Source organism: Hypomesus nipponensis, chromosome 2, assembly GCF_054491055.1.
Source record: "Hypomesus nipponensis isolate SF chromosome 2, ASM5449105v1, whole genome shotgun sequence".
Classification (NCBI taxonomy): domain Eukaryota; kingdom Metazoa; phylum Chordata; class Actinopteri; order Osmeriformes; family Osmeridae; genus Hypomesus; species Hypomesus nipponensis.
In genome coordinates this window covers 18,101,463-18,119,778 of record NC_140362.1, presented here as the reverse complement: position 1 = coordinate 18,119,778, position 18,316 = coordinate 18,101,463, and the positions used below count along the sequence as shown (strand labels likewise).

At 40.7% G+C, this 18,316-nt stretch overlaps 1 protein-coding gene across 1 annotated transcript; it reads left to right on the top strand.

Annotated features, from left to right (window-relative positions):
• The first annotated feature begins 8,629 nt into the window (after positions 1–8,629).
• On the top strand, positions 8,630–15,535 carry onecutl (one cut domain, family member, like). The gene is made up of 2 exons (XM_084670603.1): positions 8,630–9,680; positions 15,225–15,535. The coding sequence occupies exons 1-2, from the start codon at positions 8,630–8,632 to the stop codon at positions 15,533–15,535; spliced, it is 1,362 nt and encodes a 453-aa protein (XP_084526729.1).
• The last annotated feature ends 2,781 nt before the right edge of the window (positions 15,536–18,316 follow it).

Below are 18,316 nucleotides of genomic sequence, written 5' to 3'. Positions count from 1 at the left end.
TGGCCCTGTTGCTAGGTGACCACACCATCCAGGATGGAGAAGGGGGTGATGAAGGGTGACAGCGGAGCTGAGGGTCAACAGGGCCAGTGGTCATTCTAAACTCCCCCGGGACGCATTGGACATGCAGATAATGCAGAGAAACTGGACCTTGGGCTGTAGGGAGATACACATACATTTGTCACAGAAAAAGAGAAGTAATCGAATACTTTAGTGGAATCAGGTAGTGATATGCGGAAATTGTTTTAAATAATGCTGAAATCAACTGAATATGAAATGCAATGTACTGTACTGTAAATTTTGTGAAACATATTCAAACCACCAAATAAGAAATGTCAACATGGCTGAGGCACATAAAACATATTGCCTATACAATATTTGTTTAAGAGAGGATTATTTCAGTTTCAGGTTAAGTGTGCGTTCTCTCATCACACACCATTGAGAAAAAGGATTCTACCAACATATATAGTCTATATTGACTATATATATTGAAGAGTAAACATAGTATTGAAGTCTGAAGCAATTGGTAACAGTCCTTCGAAGGGACAGTATGTCCAGCATTGTGCAATGCTTTGAAAATACCACTCACCAAGGTTAGAACATATGTAGTTGGCAAACATGCCAGTTATACTTTCAATTTGAACCTTTTTTCAGATTTCCATTGTCTCAAATACTATGATTTACCAGACCTCAGAAGAGCAAACTTTAAAGATCCTTTAAAAAGAAAAATAATTCTCATTTTAATGCAATGCACACAAAACTATACACTTTTTTTAAACTCAAATTCCATACTTTCTTTCAAGATCACCATTGATGACTGGTGATGGCTCACCAGTGTTGTAATCAGTGTTGCCTAAAATGTTGATTGAAATCACAAAACAATATTGTGATCCATAAATGTGATGTAAACTAACAAACAAACAATGATCTACATTATACAATATATAAAATATTAGATGCCTTTGAATTTTTTGTACATATTGATCGTTCATTGTGAGACGGTAAAATGATATGGAGGACCAACAAGGGGAAAAATAAAACCACTGGCAAATGTAAAAGGATCTACATCACTTTTGGCTGAGCAGAGAACTTACCAGAAGGCAAAACCACACTGGGTTAAGGTCAGATAGGGGAGCCCATGCAGGCGGCCTTAAAAGGCCACCTTGCATTGTAACTGTGTCTGTGTTCTCTCTGTATGAAGAATTTCCCTTCATCCACTGCCATGTCTCTCAAGTCTGCCTGTAGAAACACAGAGCGTTTTTATTCTTGGGTTAGAATCCATGTCCTGAGGAGGGTAGAAGCATCTCCCCTTCCCATTCTATTAATAATATCAGGGGTTGGAGGAATGTGTGTATGTATTTGCTTTGGTGTGAGGGAAAGTGCTCTTTCTTTACTCTTAGTTTCCAAGCCCTGAGCTGTGAAAGTATGTTTCTCTTAAACATTTCTATTCCTATTGGGATTAACCTTTTTCTGCCTTCAGGATTCTGTGAACCTCACTGCCCAAATAATCAAATAACTGTAACACCACCACCACTACTGAAAAATCAAGGGGTATGGAGTTAAGGGCTATGGACATGAAGAGCTCAAGTTCTTGGACAGGAAGGAGTAGGACAAAAACGACTGTGGAAGCAAATTGAGTCGAGCTTTTCACTCTTGGTAATTAGATTGATGTGACAAATTTGCCCTAAACAGTTTGAAAATGATCATCCATTACAATTACCAAAGAGGGTCCTTGTATAGTGCTTGAACTTTGTGTGTCTATTTGTTTTTATGTGTGTGAGTGTGTGTGTGTGTGGTGCTTGTGTGTGTCTGTGTGTTAAGCCTGGGGAGAGTGAAGGGGGTGGATGAGATGGTATCAATCGCCAGACCAGGCCATTGAATGTATTGATTAGTTACCTTTCTTATTAACATGCTGATTAAAGAGAGAAGGGGAGAGAGAGCGAATCGGTCGGCAGAAGCAAGACACACATTTGCAGCTCCAATAGAGAGGAGCCTCTCCACAAGCCGGGAGAAAAAGCTACAGCAAAGGATGCAGGAAGGATTTAAACGGAGAACGAAGAAGAGAAAATCAAGGAGTAATTGGAGAAGAGGAGAGAGAAGCTTGGAGGCTACAAGGCGAGGCTGCAGCCTGGAGGAGGGGAAAATGGATACGGCAGGGGGCTGACCTGACAGGCAAATAGACGAGAGCAACCCTACCGGCTCGAAATCCCCACTAGCACTGGCTGGACAGCACTGAGCTGGGGAAAGACTGACTGTCTTTGAGAGTGGCTGACTGTCTCCTTCCGGGAGAGATGCACACACTCTCACTGACAGGCCGAGGCAAGGCTTTCATTACCATAACAGAAAATAGAACAGTACGTATGTTACTAATCAATATGGAGATGTTGTGTAAATGGTATTTGTAATGCAAAGTGGCAAATGGCCATACATTGTTAAGGAACGCGTGCGTGCCTAGGGAATTACAAAGATATTTATTTTTAAGGAAAGGGTTTTGATTCCAAGTGGGACTGAAAGGTGTGGAGGGCAAGCAAGGGGGTTGAGAAAGGGGTGGGTAGAGGAGTACGCTAAGATGCTATGCGTGTGTGTGTATTTATACGTGTATTTTTGTGTGTGTGTATGTGTGAGTGTGTCTGTTTGTCTGTGTGTGTACAAATGTGTTTCAAAGAAAAACAGCAGGAGGGAGAGGGAGGACATTTCATAAGCACTGGCAGGGTGTGGATATCTTTCGAATAGCTCCACATACTGTTGCTTTCAATTGAGGTATAGATACAAAATATTCTGCTATAGCCACCCCCCCAAATGCTCTTCTTATTCAAATCTAAGAAACAATGGTTGTTTTAAAATTAGTCCTGGCTTTGACCTCTAACACTGAAATAAGATAATTAATTTAGGTGTTTGTATGCCACAATTGACAGTCTGTACAGTAGCTATGTATCTTATCAGCTATCCAGTCACAAAGCAGATCAAACTGGGCACAAGAGCACCAGAACAAACAGCCAATAATGAGCCATTATTAATATGATGCAATTAATTTTCAACAAAACAACTAGGCCTGCGTTCTGATACTGAATATCTGTACTGTACATCAATATTCGATCAAATTTGACTCAAAATTCAGCTAGAAACAAAATGACAGCAGGCTATTTAAGTTCTCAGCCAAAAGTCCAGATATTATGTTGCGTTGTAAAACTATAAATCCAGAACAGCTTCAGTCCATCAATAATTAAAAAATGTTTTCCGAAGTTTGCATAACCTCTTGACTTTTAAAGACACCTAAAGCACAGCATTGCATAAATTAACAATTTTCTCTCGTATTAGTAAGGAGCTCAAGAAATAAACTAATGTCATTAACATAGAGAAGGTAGACTGTAATTATTCCAGCTAATAATAGTAAGGCGTTATTTAAATTATTACATGGGAAATAGTTTGGCACAAACAAACGCATATTTAATGTGATCGTATCGATTGACATGCACGCGCATTTAGTCATTCAATCTCACTCCTGCACGTATGCACACGCGCGCACACACACACAAACACACACACAACCACACAAACACAATACAATAGTTGGATTGCTGGATAACTCGCAAACACAAACCCACATCCCCAAAAGAAAAAAAAGACAAAATACACCGTCCAATGACCATTACATCGTTTTTAAAGCAATACAAAAATCTGTCAAATATCCGTTTTCGTTTACATCAGCAAGCCTTATAATATAGGCTTTCTCTTGGTCTTGTAAAATCAAATAATTAATTAGAATTTTGAGTGAAAATCTTTACATAATAGCCTGTTCCTGCAGTTACAGGTAGTAGGTTTGAATTAAATATTACCTTTGGAGTCAAGAGGATATTTCATCGAAAATTTCAGTAGCATGGAAAATGAAAGATTTTGAGTGAGTCTCCTATCTCTCAAGCTACAATTTTACAGCGTTTGCCACACTTCTTTAACCGCCAGCATACATATAGATGCTCTGACATGCACTGTGTACCCTGTTGGATATTTTGACCTGTAAGGTAAATAACTGATTCATAGACCAACTCATTGATTCATGTAGCCTGTGTAGGCCTACATAAAGGCTGGTCATTTAAATCGATACAAGTTATTCTTGCCAAAACTCTTTAACGTGTCTCATTTGCGGTTATTCTGACACGATCAATTCAAAAAATCTAAAAGGTATACTGCAATCTAAAGAGAAAGGTAGGCTATTCCTGTTATTCAATTACCTAATTTGTTATTGAGCAACCCAATTGGACTGGAGTGGATGCGTCCCAACAAACTAATGTAGACCCCTCTGTAGCCTCAACTTTTTCAGAAAGTTTAGATTGTAAGGAACTGCTAAATGGACGATTCTCAAAATACACATAACGACTTTAAACGATCCAACATTACCTCCTTTTGTCGTTTAAAGTTGTAAGCCTACTCTGATTTAAATTTGTAATGTATTTTTAAATGGTGAGAGTGATACGCTTAAACTGATTTTAACAAGCATGTTGTTTGGGAAAATATATTTTTTAGATAAATTACACAGTTAGTTTAAAAACAAAACAAAAAACAACAAGATTTTGGCTAAAACACAATGAATTTGTAAAATGAGAGTGTCTTGTACAAACTGATTGAGGAAAAAGAAAATAAGTAGGCAATTCATGGCTGTGGTAAAGGCTTCCAAATATTAGTAACATTTCATCTTTTGAAAACGTTTTATCCCTCCATTGACAGTCAAATATGACAGTCAATCAATAAAATTATGATTCTAAAATTAAAATAGCAGACTATCGTTTGAAGTTTGAAAAAAGTCAAAAACTGTTTATTACAACATTTCGATAATGCAGTCTGTGAGCACACCTTTTTTACGTCTCGATTCTCACCTCAGACAATAACCTACATTTCGCATATATACATTTTCAAATTTGCCTACCTGCAAATTCCCCGAAACGCAGTCAAACTACACAATGGCTATGCAGCCTATCTAAAACAGTTCAGTACTTAGTTCATGAAGTATTTTTTATTCTAGTGTATAAACTCACTTTTGTTATCCGAAATGAGGTTCAGAATATAGGCCCTTTACTGCACATCTGCCAGTTGTTTTGTTAAATTGTATAGTGTTTGTTGTATGTCTTGTCTGAATGCTGCCATGGATTGTTTGTTTACAACGTGTTAGAGGACGTTTTATAAATGTCAAACGCTGAAATAAAATAAACGTTTTTCTCTTGTCTGTTTTCAACTGTTTCCTTAATAACTGTATATCGTGGAAAGTATTTTCAATATAGGATTTCCATTTGCAGTGTTTTTATGATCTGAAATTGTTCCGACAACGGATGGGCAATTAGGTGCTCTACCACTCTTTAACCGTAATTCAGACTGATCATTGTGCATTACGGTAAAAGGCCATTATAAAATCATTCAAGTCATTGAAAAAGTAGCTTAGTTTTGACAGCAGGAAAGCCAACGGTTATTGACTGAAAAGGAATGTGTATGTGTGTATGAGGTTCAGCGTGTGTGGTAGGCCCTATCTATTCCGTTTGCCAAACAAGACTTAGGCCTATAGAAAGTTTCTGAATTCAGTAGGCCCTACTATATCAGGATAGGCCTACTGCAGGAAACGTATAGACTATAGACAGAGTAGCAGATACCATGGCTACAGTGTTTTTGTTTAGGGGCCTTTTCACCACCAAGGTAGCCTACATAGGTAATGTTTTGGGGGAATTCAAAGACTATAAATAATTAAATCAACTGCATATTAAATCACTCGGCCTACCCTAAATGAAAGCATAATATTAAACCTGACGAAGCAGTTACGCTTCTTTAGAGTGGCTCTCAAACGCACTTCTCACAGAAGTCTGGTATAGAGGTCATTGCAGGAATACACTTTTTTTTATCCCAGTGAAATTCTTATTCTAACAACATAATTACAAATTATATTTTATTCAATGGTTTTCACAAACTCAACATTTTACTTGCCTGGTGTTTGCATGACAGTGATCTTTTAAATATTTATTTATTTAGGCCCATTTATTACATTTTTCAACCTATTGATTGGGATTGTGGGTTCTGACCACTGATGTATATGAGCTGTTGATTATTCATTTATTTATTTTACAATAGCCTGTTTATTCATGTTAATTAAATTGTTATATAATAACTATGAAGCGAAGTAGCCTATCCTAAAGTCGGTGAGTCAGTCCACGTCGGCAGTTTAAGGATAACTCTGTCAGTGTGCCTGCTTACATTTTCCAACCACAGAAGGTGAACTTTCACCTCGACCTCCTAAAAAGACCTCTTATTTTCGCTCTGTAGCTGCTGACCATTTTACCTCAAGCTACTTGCTATCCATACATGTATCTCTCCATCCTGGCTTTGGCGGCGCGGATCGATAGGGCAGCATCTGCTCCGGGAAGGCAGCGGTCCCACACCGCACACGGAATTTTTTCAAACGCTAGAATTGCTCATCTCTGAAAATTAAACTGACAGTTAGATATGATTAGTATGCCAAGTATCAACTAGATCTTCTCTCAACTCCCAAATCTCCCTATCCCTGATCTACACGGTCACACACACCGAGCGGGCTACAGTAGGCTAAGTGCTGTGTTAAATGAAAAGCTAAAGCTGAATTTTCTATAGGTTGAGTGTCTTATTTAAAAAGGTCGCTTTTAAACGAATGACCTCATTGATATTGTTTAGGGACTTAAGACTGAAGTGCACAATCTCCTGTCAATAGGCCTATTCAACCGTGGGTGGAGTGCTGATGAAGAGGTTACCTAAATGAATTACGAGCATGTTACCTACTTGACAATACCTAAGGGTGGAACTTAACCTAGGCTAGGCTATATTTCGGTGACATCTGTACATTTTGAGGGGAAACATTTTCTGTTTCTTTTGATATTTTATGTAAGGCATTTAATCTCCTTGCAACATTATGTAGGCCTATGTTAAATGTAGCCTATAAATGTCTTACAGTAGCTAAACAAACCACTGCTGTGAATCTCATAATTGAATAATAGCCTACACTTTTTGTTATGGCTCATAAAATAACAACAGTTACAAAATATCCTATAGCATTCCTTAATAAATGTCAGACAATCCTAATTACTATAGTAATGCTAAAATAAAATATACATATCAAATTTAATAATAGAAGTACAAGAGGCATAATACATTTAATTGCAGTAGGCTACAGATGATACAATGTAGGCTACGGGGAATTGTTACAGTATTTGAGGGCACTTTTAGGTGAACAATACGACATCAGTTTTGAAGCATTACACACACACACACACACACATGCATTTGTAGTGGGTAATCAGGTGAGGCAAATGTTAAAATTCAGCTGTGGCCAAGACTTGCACGCTCACATAATTCATAAGCTCTGCATGCTATTAGATAAAAAGGCTTAACTTTGGGGTTGTGAGAAAGGGGTTGTCTTCACCTCGTTGGTCAAACCCAACCCCCTCCCTAGAGACGTTGGCCGAAGCGAAAGGGTTAATTGGAGTTGGAATTTCATTGCACATCTGTCAGATTTTAAGCTTGTGACGTACTGAAAGGAGCGAGTGGGAGAGGGGGGAGGAAGAGAAGAGAAAGAGTTCGTGGTGAAATCGATGAAGTGGCAGGCTGAAGGAAGAGGTGGAGGAAAATCTCACGAGATAATGAAAGAAAAGGATAGCTGCTAGGTAAAGAACAGCACGGCTAAAGATATACGTTTCACTGTAGAAATAAGACAAAAGGACAAAAAAATACGTTTACCTCATCGCCAATTGTTTGGCTTTTCCTAGAATAAACGTCTCTTTATACATTACCAATCGTATGATACTGCGCGGAGAGGTTGGTTGACCGGAGACAAGCGACACAATCGGAGAGATGTGGACCGACCACAACCTCGAATGCGCTCAGATAAGGGTTTAAAAAGGTGAGAATGCTACAATCAAAACATCACTTTACCGTTAAATGTTATGATTGTAACTGTTGAAACGTAATGTTCGCTTATTTAGAAGAGCATCTTTCGTTGCCTGTTTTACGTTGAGAGGCATGCAAGCCTGACGTGTTTGTCTTAAGCATCGCATGCGCGCAAGTCCTTTATTCAGAACTTTGCATGAGACAAACATGTTCTGTAGATACACTCTCGCAATTTCTGACTATAGCATTCATCACGATGGATGTTTTGTTTGTGCTATTGGAGCAATTGCCCCTCTCTTTTGGAATAGAGTGATCAATATGATAATTATGATTTGTAATGAAATATGACAACTTTGCAATCTGGTTATTCTTTCAATGGCGAGTATAGACCAATACAAATGCATAAACCTATTATGTTGTCTCCTGTAGGCAAAAAAACAACGATTATATCGAAGACTTCAATTGGGCATCAAAGAGGGGGAAGCAAGTGTGTTGTTGCACAAAGATAATGTGATTTTTGATGTTACTTAATCTTCTACTCACTCAATGTCCCGGAGTTTGAGGGAGCTTTGACACTAAAGTTACCAGATAAATAATTAAGAACCACCAATAAGCACGGAAATATTTTTTTTCTGAAATCAATAAATCCATAGTTGTGCATGAAAGGGGAAGGACCAGCCAGAAAATAATTGTGAAAAGAACAAATAAGAACAAAAAAGATAATCTTATCAAATTGAAAATGGATGGAAGTCTAGGGGAGATGTCCATCCACAGCCACTCTGAGCTTGCACATAGCCAAGATGGCAGGGCTATACTGCATTCAAGGGACCTTTCAGCAGCGTTCCCCAGGCCGTCCCTCGGGGGCCCTTCCATGTCCCTGGAGCCCGAGCACCGACCTCCAGGCTTCGACCACTCCATGTCTGCGCTGGGCTATGGAGGCGACGCTCCGTCTAGCTGTGGCAGCACGTACACCACCCTTACTCCCTTGCAGCCCTTCGATGACAAATTTCACCATCACCACCACCATCATCCCTGCCTTCCGGTCAGCAACGTCATTGGGAGCTTTACTCTTATGCGCGAGGACAGAGGCCTTGGCGGCAACTTCTACAACCCCTATGGCAAGGATCTGGCAATGGCACAAAGCCTCTCCCCACCTTCCACAGGCTCTGGCTTGGGTACTCCAATGCACGGCTATGGCAGCTTGGGAAACAGCCCCAATGGCAACCCTGGCCAGATGCTTCCAAGCAGCTATGAGGTCCATGGTGGAAACATCTTCTGCCGGACGGCAGACTTTGGTCGGGACATGTCCCCGCCAGGGCTTGGGAACGATTCTTCACTTGGCCATCAGCTAAACAAGATGGAGTCCCAGCAGCATGCACCCAACCACCACCCTCACATCTACAGCCAGCACTACCAGCACCCCCACCCCAGTCAGCAGTCTTCCAAGGCAGGGGAGCACCCCTACTCCTCCGCCTCGTCCTCCTCCTTGTCTTCGCCTTGTGAGGGCATGCTGCCCAGCTCCCAGGGAGGTGGAAGTGGAGTTGCAGCTGGAGAGGAGATCAACACCAGGGATGTGGCCCAGAGGATCATCACTGAGCTGAAGAGGTACAGCATCCCTCAGGCCATCTTTGCAGAAAGGGTGCTCTGTAGGTCACAGGGTACTCTGTCTGACCTCTTGAGGAACCCGAAGCCCTGGGGCAAGCTCAAGTCTGGCCGTGAGACCTTCAAGAGGATGTCCCGATGGCTCCAGGAACCAGAGTTTCAAAGGATGGCCTCTCTGAGACTGGAGGGTGAGATATATCTCTTTCTTCAGCAGGCAAACACAAACAAACAACCAAATCAAAACACACACTGCATTTCTCACACCACGTTTTTTATCCATAATATACACTATTTCTTAAACAATATCTTTCTCAGGGCAGAGCCTCAGAGACATTAAGTATATCCTAGGCTGAGGTAAAAGCTATACTCATACTGGGGCACCATTTTAAGATTCAAGGAATAAGCATTGTTTATTGAGTGTGTATATAATGTCCAAAACTTACAGTAAAAGAAGGATTGTTCCACACATTCCATACACATAGTTTTTGCACACAGGGGTTGCTTTGTGTGATTTTCAATTTTATACACTATTTCCATTTATGCGTTGTTCTAGCAGTGCCAGATCCATTACTATGCCTTCAAAAAATCCTGGAAACTTGGCCTTCCCTTAAGTGAACCATAGAGCAAATATTATGGAATTACACAGATAGCAGTAAGGGATTTAATAATTCAAAAAAATCACATACGATGGGCAGAGAGGACATTGTCAATAGATGTTACATTTCTGCAAGGATTTCTGCAATATCTACTTGATGCTTGACTGAAGTTTAAAGTTGGCAAGATAGTTGACACAAATTAGGTCTGAGCCTTTGGCAGGCAATAGGTTAATCATTCCTAATTTAAGATCTTCCCTGTAGCAGTCACTGTAAAATTACAATTATTTTGATGTTGAAACATCCCTCGTGTTATCGTTTATTACACATGAAGCTCGAGACCCACATATATTGTTAATCTGTAGAAAATAGTCAATGCAGCTTCGAGGCAGCTTCATGATAGGAAAAAGAGAACTTCTTAAAAGGCAATGGCTAATCTGTTGGTTGATATTTGATATTCATGGGGGATACGCATTGAAGACAAGATAGCACAGTGTACAGTGCTATGTTACAGTGTTGTCATTCCATAGGGACTGAGAATCCATCTGATACATGCAGCTGAAGAGGTCTGTCCTAGAAAGAGATCCAAATGAACACAGTAATATGAGATGAGCAGAGGGGAGTGTTTGCCTGTGTCGGCTAGTGTTCTGTTCACTGCAGGGGTCTGTGAGCTGTGCGTGTGTGTAGGCAAGCACAGCTAATCACAGTTTTTCACTATCTGTCAGCAACCCAACTGATTAAGCCCAAAAGCACAATAGGGTTTATAAGTAATGATTGTGCACTCTTGCAATCCCCTCACAATTATTGATCTTTGATTGTTTGGCTCTCTGAGCACATGTGTACATCCTCCATTTGACAAAATGTTAAACTGTGTCTAGTTTGCGAGTGATTAGTGTTGTTAGAGTTTGGAGAGATTGTTTTATTCAACAGCTTATGTTGTTTATGCTGTTTATTTGATTAATCAAATCTTGATTTAGGGTGAGGCGTTAACGCATTCAATTTACAGTATATATGGGGTGCTAGTTTCAGTAGCATTCTACAGTTTTTATTATAGCAACATTTTTGGATGTCCTTTGTCTTTATTTTTATAGGCTAAAAGTTTAATGGTTGGATTATCTAAATAACAGTTTGACATTTTTGGAATACTGTTGGTTTATGTATGAGTAGACACAAATATATTTTAGTCACACTGTTGAAAATTAAAGAAGTGGATCAATCTTAGTCATGAAAAATTTAAGGCCCAACATGGAGAATGTATTGAAAGTGCGCTAACCCCCCCCCCCCCACACCCACACACACACACACACACACACACATACACACATACACACACAGTCTAACTTGCATATTTAGTTCCTGGCAAAGCCACAATTTGGACAGCTCTGCACTTTTCTACATAACCTACTTTCCAAGGGGGTTGTTTTTTTCCCCTGGCCAACCCCCTTTTGTTTAATTACAAGCCTCTATTGATTTCCATGGGAAAGCACAGCACGCCTTGCCCACACACACCTCGACCGCATCGGCAAATCGAGACTGGAATTAGAATGCACAGTGCTGTGTGATCCACAGTCTGAAGATAACTCAAGTGTTCTTCGCTTCACGCCTCAAGTTTTAAGATGATCCACCTAATGCAGCACTCCCTTAAATACATACAAGGTCCTTCAGCAAGGTCCTTCAGTGTAAGTCAGGATTGGTATTTTCGATGTTTTGGCTCTGCGATTGTTACGCAAAACTTTCAATGGTGGTCCCGATTATGGAATTCCATCTTGATTTTTATTACCAGAGGCACGATGAGGCGTTTAAATGGAGCAGGTTATGTCTAATGCTTATCTGCAGCATCTTTTTTTCCATTCTGGTTCGTGTGTTTGGTACTGCACTCTATATAAGATGCATCTCCAAGCCAACCTCTGCCTGTTAATCAGATGATCTGACAATAGTCCGAGACTGTGCAAGAGAACAACCACACAGTGGGGCCTTACCACTTTAAGTTGTAAGGGGTTAGGGAATATAACTTTAAAGAGGATACCTGAAGCCCTTGACTAAAGGTCTAAATGAATAGGAAAGGTCAATGTGGTTTATGCCTTGGCTTCAGTGACTGCACCATCCCCCAGTGATGAATGCCACAAAGCCTTAGCCACCACCATGTACAGTTGCATTAGATTTTTGGAGCTCAAATGTTACGTCCCGGAACACATCTGCATTAAAAAAAAAATTAAACAGGACAATTGCTCTTTCGCAACCTTGGTCCAAAATAAACAATGTTGTTTTTATCTGGCTGTTCCAGCTACCCGTTCTGGTGATAAAGGGGTTAACCAGCCTCTGTGGGTCGAGGAGTCTGAGCTGCACAGATTTAATCAATAATTTCTATCAGCCCCTGGCCCAAGAAATCAGCAGGGGGTGGGCTGGGGCTGGAGCTGGAGGGGGGGAGACAGGAGGGGGTCGACTAGGAGGAGGGTGGGGGTTCAGGCGCCGGGGGGTAGGGAAAGGGCTTTCGATCACGTTTCAGCAACACGAGACAGGGGCATACATCATGATTAGGGGCTGTTCCCACGATCATACGAAGCCTATGGGGGAATATTTATGTCTCGAGGAGTAGCCCTACTGCCAGGGATTTATAGCATGGTAATTGCAAGCCTTTTACACATGATTACAGCATAAGGAAGCATTTACTTAATGGTTGGCGTTATGATCGCCGTTAAGGGAGAAAGGAGAGGACGGGATGGAAGGGGAGAGGAAAAGAGAGGAGTAGGACACCCTGACTCCTTGCACAACCCATAAATCCAGGGTACAAGCAAGCTATTCACCACTATCATTTCCTTTCTTTCATTACTTTTTGAAGCTGCGAGTGTATGCTCCATAGCTGCCATCTTCTGGAATATGTAACGTCCGTGAAAAATGTTGCCGTTTGATTTTCTTTTACATTTTAATTTGAGTCATATTGACATGTTTCTGACATCTCTGCCCTAAAGTATTTTAATGTTTTGATAACTCTCAGAAATGCTAATTACCTGTGGATGCCTACAAATTAACAGGCCTTCTAATCTCAAGGTGATGAGAGAAGAGTGCTTCAGGGAGTCAAGTGTTTCCTTTGGATAATGATTTGGAGCAAATGCACACTGTGAATTACAGCAAGCGTTTAAATTTTTTTGTGCATACGGATTAATTTGATATCCTATTCATATTATAGGGACTCTGTAGTTTTGTAACAAGATCTAATGTTATTTTATGATGGCACTGGTACAATATGCAGCTGTATAGTTTTTGGCTGGACAGTTATACTTTTACATTATGTGTTTAGGATAGACTTTGGCTTACACAGTAAGCATAAGAATTGTTCCGTATTCTATCTTTTGCTATAAGCAGACATGAGCCAATCAATTAAATGTCTGCTTACTCTTAGAAAAACCTTTCTCATCATCAGCAAAAAAGCAACAACCACACACTGCTGATTGAGATGTCTTAAAAGCGTACATTTAGGTAATTACAGGAATCGCCCAAATATGTCTTAGTACCCTTATGGGCCTCAAACACTCAGTGTGCACTGCAGACTCTGCTTGTTTCACTCACCTCTGACGTAACCCCTTTAATAGAAAATAAATTAGTTCCCCTAAAGTGATTATCACTCACTCTCTCCGCCTCATGTAAATTACTTTTATGAGAAACTAATGATGTTGAAGTGTCCGGCAAGGCAAAGACGAGGTAGATGGAGGCAAGGCTGACAGATAGAGAGATGAGGGGGGTGAGAGTGTGAGGCAGATAGATTTGTATACAAATACAACAGTGGGTGTACAGTTTTCAGTCCATACAGTTGTATTGCAATTCAGTGGAGGTTAAAGATTTAGCTGTGGATATGCACAGAAAGAGACGTCTATAAAAATATGCATGTGGAACTGCCTGTCTATTCTCAAATGGAATTTAGCACAACCTACACATTTTGTTACATCTATCCTCTCTCGCTCTGCCTTTCTTACATTTTTACACTGACTTAATGTAACTTAGATCTTTTATTATTTATCTTCAATTGCATGAATTCTCCCTGGGATCTTTTGTATCGGAAGGGAATGTTATTTTGGCTGCAGTAAGAAAGGAAAAAATCAGGCTGTTTGACCATTGACTGCTAACTGAGATAGACAGGGTGTAGGTTAATGTGATATATTTGTCTAACTCCTTCAGACGATGCATTGAACTAGAAGTTAGTCTCTTACGGAAATATTCCGTAAGGACCTTTTACACAACTGAATACATTTGATTATATACTGTATTATGCTAACTATCAGATAAAATAAATGGATATGGCTAACAGGATAATACTCTACAAATCCTTGGTTGCTTGGCTCCACCTTAGTTCTTTCTGGCCTATGTTTCATAATGATGCTGTAGAAGGCTACAATATTTGTGTTCATCAGTGTGACACTACTATGATTTTTCCCTCTCCAGACCTTTAGCTGAGTAAAGCAGAACACATCAGTCTAAATGCTAGCTGGAAATTGGCACACACATACTGCAAAATAGACCTGGGTAAATAGAGGTGCTATCAGCTCAGTAGATAGCTCAATAACTCGACACCAAATGGACTCCATAAAAAAGGAGGATCCACACGTTTGTTGTTAGAATTGGGTTCGACAAGGCCTAAGTTACAGTTTAGCTGGACATGCTGTGATGTTCGAGTGGATTCAGCCACATAACTGCTCACAACCTTGTCAATAGTTGAGATGTGTATGACCATAAAGAATTCAAAGGAATTGAGGACATTGACAAACATCCACTTAAAAAAGAAAACACCTATTTTATTGTTTTATCTGGTTGATTCTCCCTTATTTATTTTCTGTCTTTTTCTTTTGGGCTGTAAGGTTTGATATATTAGCTTTGTGTAGTTGTCTAATTAATCCAAGTACAGCTTCACCTACTTGCATTTAATCAGGTGTGACAGGCTGAATGTCTTGATTCCTGCGCAGGGGAACATGTTGCTGATTCATCACTTTTATCTCATCAGAGTTACCTAGTTAGATTGTTTTCTTTCAACAGATCCTTTTTTTCTCCATTAATCCATTTATCCTAGTTAGCCTGCTGGCCTGTTTTAGTTAACAGTCCCCACACACATTCACTCCCCTAACCCATCCACCATTTGTTTGCCTATAGCTTGCAAACGGAAGGAACAGGAGCAGAGTAAACTGGAGCGCAACCAGGGACCAAAGCGCACCAGACTGGTGTTCACTGACCTCCAGCGGCGTACGCTCATGGCCATCTTCAGGGAGAACCACCGGCCCGCCAAAGACCTGCAGGTTACCATCTCCCAACAGCTTGGCCTGGAGCTCTCCACCGTCAGTAACTTCTTCATGAACGCCCGGCGCCGCAACATCAACAAGTGGGCGGAGGAGGGCCGTCCCTCCTCCACCGGCTCCTCAGGCTCCAGCATGTCCTCCTCCGCTGTGTCCTGCAGCACGGCCTGATGGGATATGGGCGGTGTGGCATGGAGCCGTCGGGAGAATAGGGGGCGCATAGACTGGTCTAGGCAGAGATCAGGCGTAATAATGTACTCCTCATTTTCAGAGGGAGTGATGGAGTTAGCTAGTGTATGTTTTGAAGACGACAAAGCATTTCAAACCAAAGTGATCACCACTGGGATGTGAAAGAGGTGATGGAAATGATTGTGTAAGAGGAGATGCTAATTTGTTTAGTCAAGGGTGCAAAGTTCCTTTTAGTTTGAAGATGGCCATGGTAAACACCCCTGACTTCAAAATAGACACCATTTCATCACATTATTTTGATGAAGATATTGAAAAGGAGGCAGATTCTTACCCTGATGTGCCCCTGCGGTTTAAATCATCAGGATGCACCCGTGAATCTGGAAGCCTTGTTTGTCCCTCATATTTAGGCATTGTTTCCTTTCCTCCATGTTCATGCCCTGCTTTTCTCTCAGAATCAAATGACGTAGGTGACAGGGAAAAAATACAGGTGTATCAATTGCATAGCTCCATCAGGCTAATCATTTCTGAAGAACAGAGTGCTGAGAACTCCACCTAACAAGGTTCACAGGATTTCTAGTCCCAAGGAGATGATCCAAGTTCTAGGTGTGGAGTATCAGGAATGTAATTTACTCTACACGATTTTCAGTTTTCAATCATTTCCAAGACAACAGGATCAACTAGAATAGCTCATGCGTCTCATTGATGGTTCCAACTTGAATTAATCAGAGTTTTCAAGTCAGGAAACCAAAGTGTATTTTACTGGAATGTTCACGTCTGTCAACAAGGGCAGAATGCAAAGGATGCCATATCAGAGACTTATTGGTGCAACCTTCTAGCTTTAAGACATTGACTGACCTTCCAATCAAAAGCGTCGTAGCCATTTTGACTCAACATGTCAATCTTTTGAATACAATGAACATAAAGGAGAGGTACTCATGATACAATGTACAATAATGTTGTAGTATTTTTTCCACTCATGTTTCAAAACACTCAACTAAACACACCTTTGCTCCATTGCAAATCTTTTTTTACAGAAGTCTAGAAAATGGAGGAATGTGATTCTTTCAGCCCTTTTGTACAGATTTCAAGCACATCACTCTATTTATAGAAACATTTTGGAAGTGCGGGTTGTTGTTCCAGTCCTGCTATGTACAAGGTAATTATTTTCCACAAAGAGATGGTTTTAACATGTCTCCATATAGTCAGTTTAGTTGGAGCGATATGTTTAAAATGCAATTGCCGAACTGATCAATGTATTTATTACTGCATTTAAGTATTTATTGTTTTTTTCCTCTCTATTTATTTAGTTATTTATTTATGCTATCTATATACTGTAAGTATTTATTTAACAATGCTTTGTATGTCTGTGTGAAACTGAAGATTTTTTTCAGATGGGCACTTTTAGAAATAGGATCCCATCGTAATACCAAAGATTAAGATTGTCCTCCCTGAATGTACGGCCTAACTACTTCCCTCCCCTGTAGTCTCAGTGATGTTACGTATCTCTCTCTATCTTAAAGGCCTGGCCTTTGTTTTTGTAGATTTATGGGGATTCCTTTAACCTTGTCAAATGTCTCTGCGATAAACTCTTTTGCTAAGGCCAAGCTTGTTTGAATGTTGTGGTAATAATAATAATAATAATGTGACATCCCATAGGCCTCACAGGTTGCTTGTAAAGTTGTGTTTAAACACTGTTCAGCAAAGTGTGCAGTGCTGCACTTAGTCTGAAGGCTCTCAAGTGCGAATCTTCTGAGACCACATGCAAACGTGTATTGAGCAGCTGCCGGGGGATTGCATGGAAGTAGTGATTCCCCTGGCTGCAGTGCAGACACAAGCGTCCATGTCCCCCTCTGTGTGCTGTGGCTATCCTCCAGACTCATCCCCTTCTGCCAGTTCTTAGTTCCACAACCTGCCAGAGTTCTCCAAGGTTCTCACTGATGCGGCGGGGCTAACTCGGCAATTTTCACCCAGCCTGTCTTGTAAACTTTGGAGGGGCATGTTGCTGGGTCTCCCTTCACAGCGTGCACTTGAAAGACAGGCGGTCATGAAAGAGGCCATCGACTTTTTCACAGACATCAAAGGGGGGCTTTTTTTACACCATCCGTCTCCTCTCTAGGTATTGGGTCTAGAGGTCTGCTCTCGGCCAGACCTGTGGGCTTTAGGGGGCATTCAAAGGGGGCAGGGAGATCAGAGGGGTGGCTGAATCATCTAGAACGTGAGGCGATGTTCAGGGAATACGGCGGGGGGGGGGGGGGGGGGTGTTGAATTAAAGTTTAATGAGCAACAACTGTAAGCATGCTTTGAGCAAAGGAGTAGAGGCGGGAGGTTTGGTGCAGAAAGAAAGAAAATAGCTAACCAGGTTTTCCACCTTGTCACTGTTGTTTTAAAAGAAGGAGACACCTTTCATTCGTTTTCTTGTATGTCTGAATGAGTCTGGCACAAAATTGGGACAGGCCAAAGGCTTTGTCTGTAACCTTCTGCTGTGTGTCAACTGAAGGAGATCTGCCTTTTCCACAAGGAGAGAGAGTAGACTTTACTGTTGCAGATTTCAGCCACAAATTAGACTGTGGCACCCCTTAGTGGTTTGTAAGGAAACATCACCCTCGCTGTGTATTTTTTGTGGCTTATTTTATGGGAGTTAATACTTACAAAAGATGTTTAAAACAAAACAAAAACTAATAAGAAATCCATCTTGTATTTATATCCATTTAATTACCATTGGCATTAATTATTACTGGCACTAGTGCAGCCCAGTATTTATGT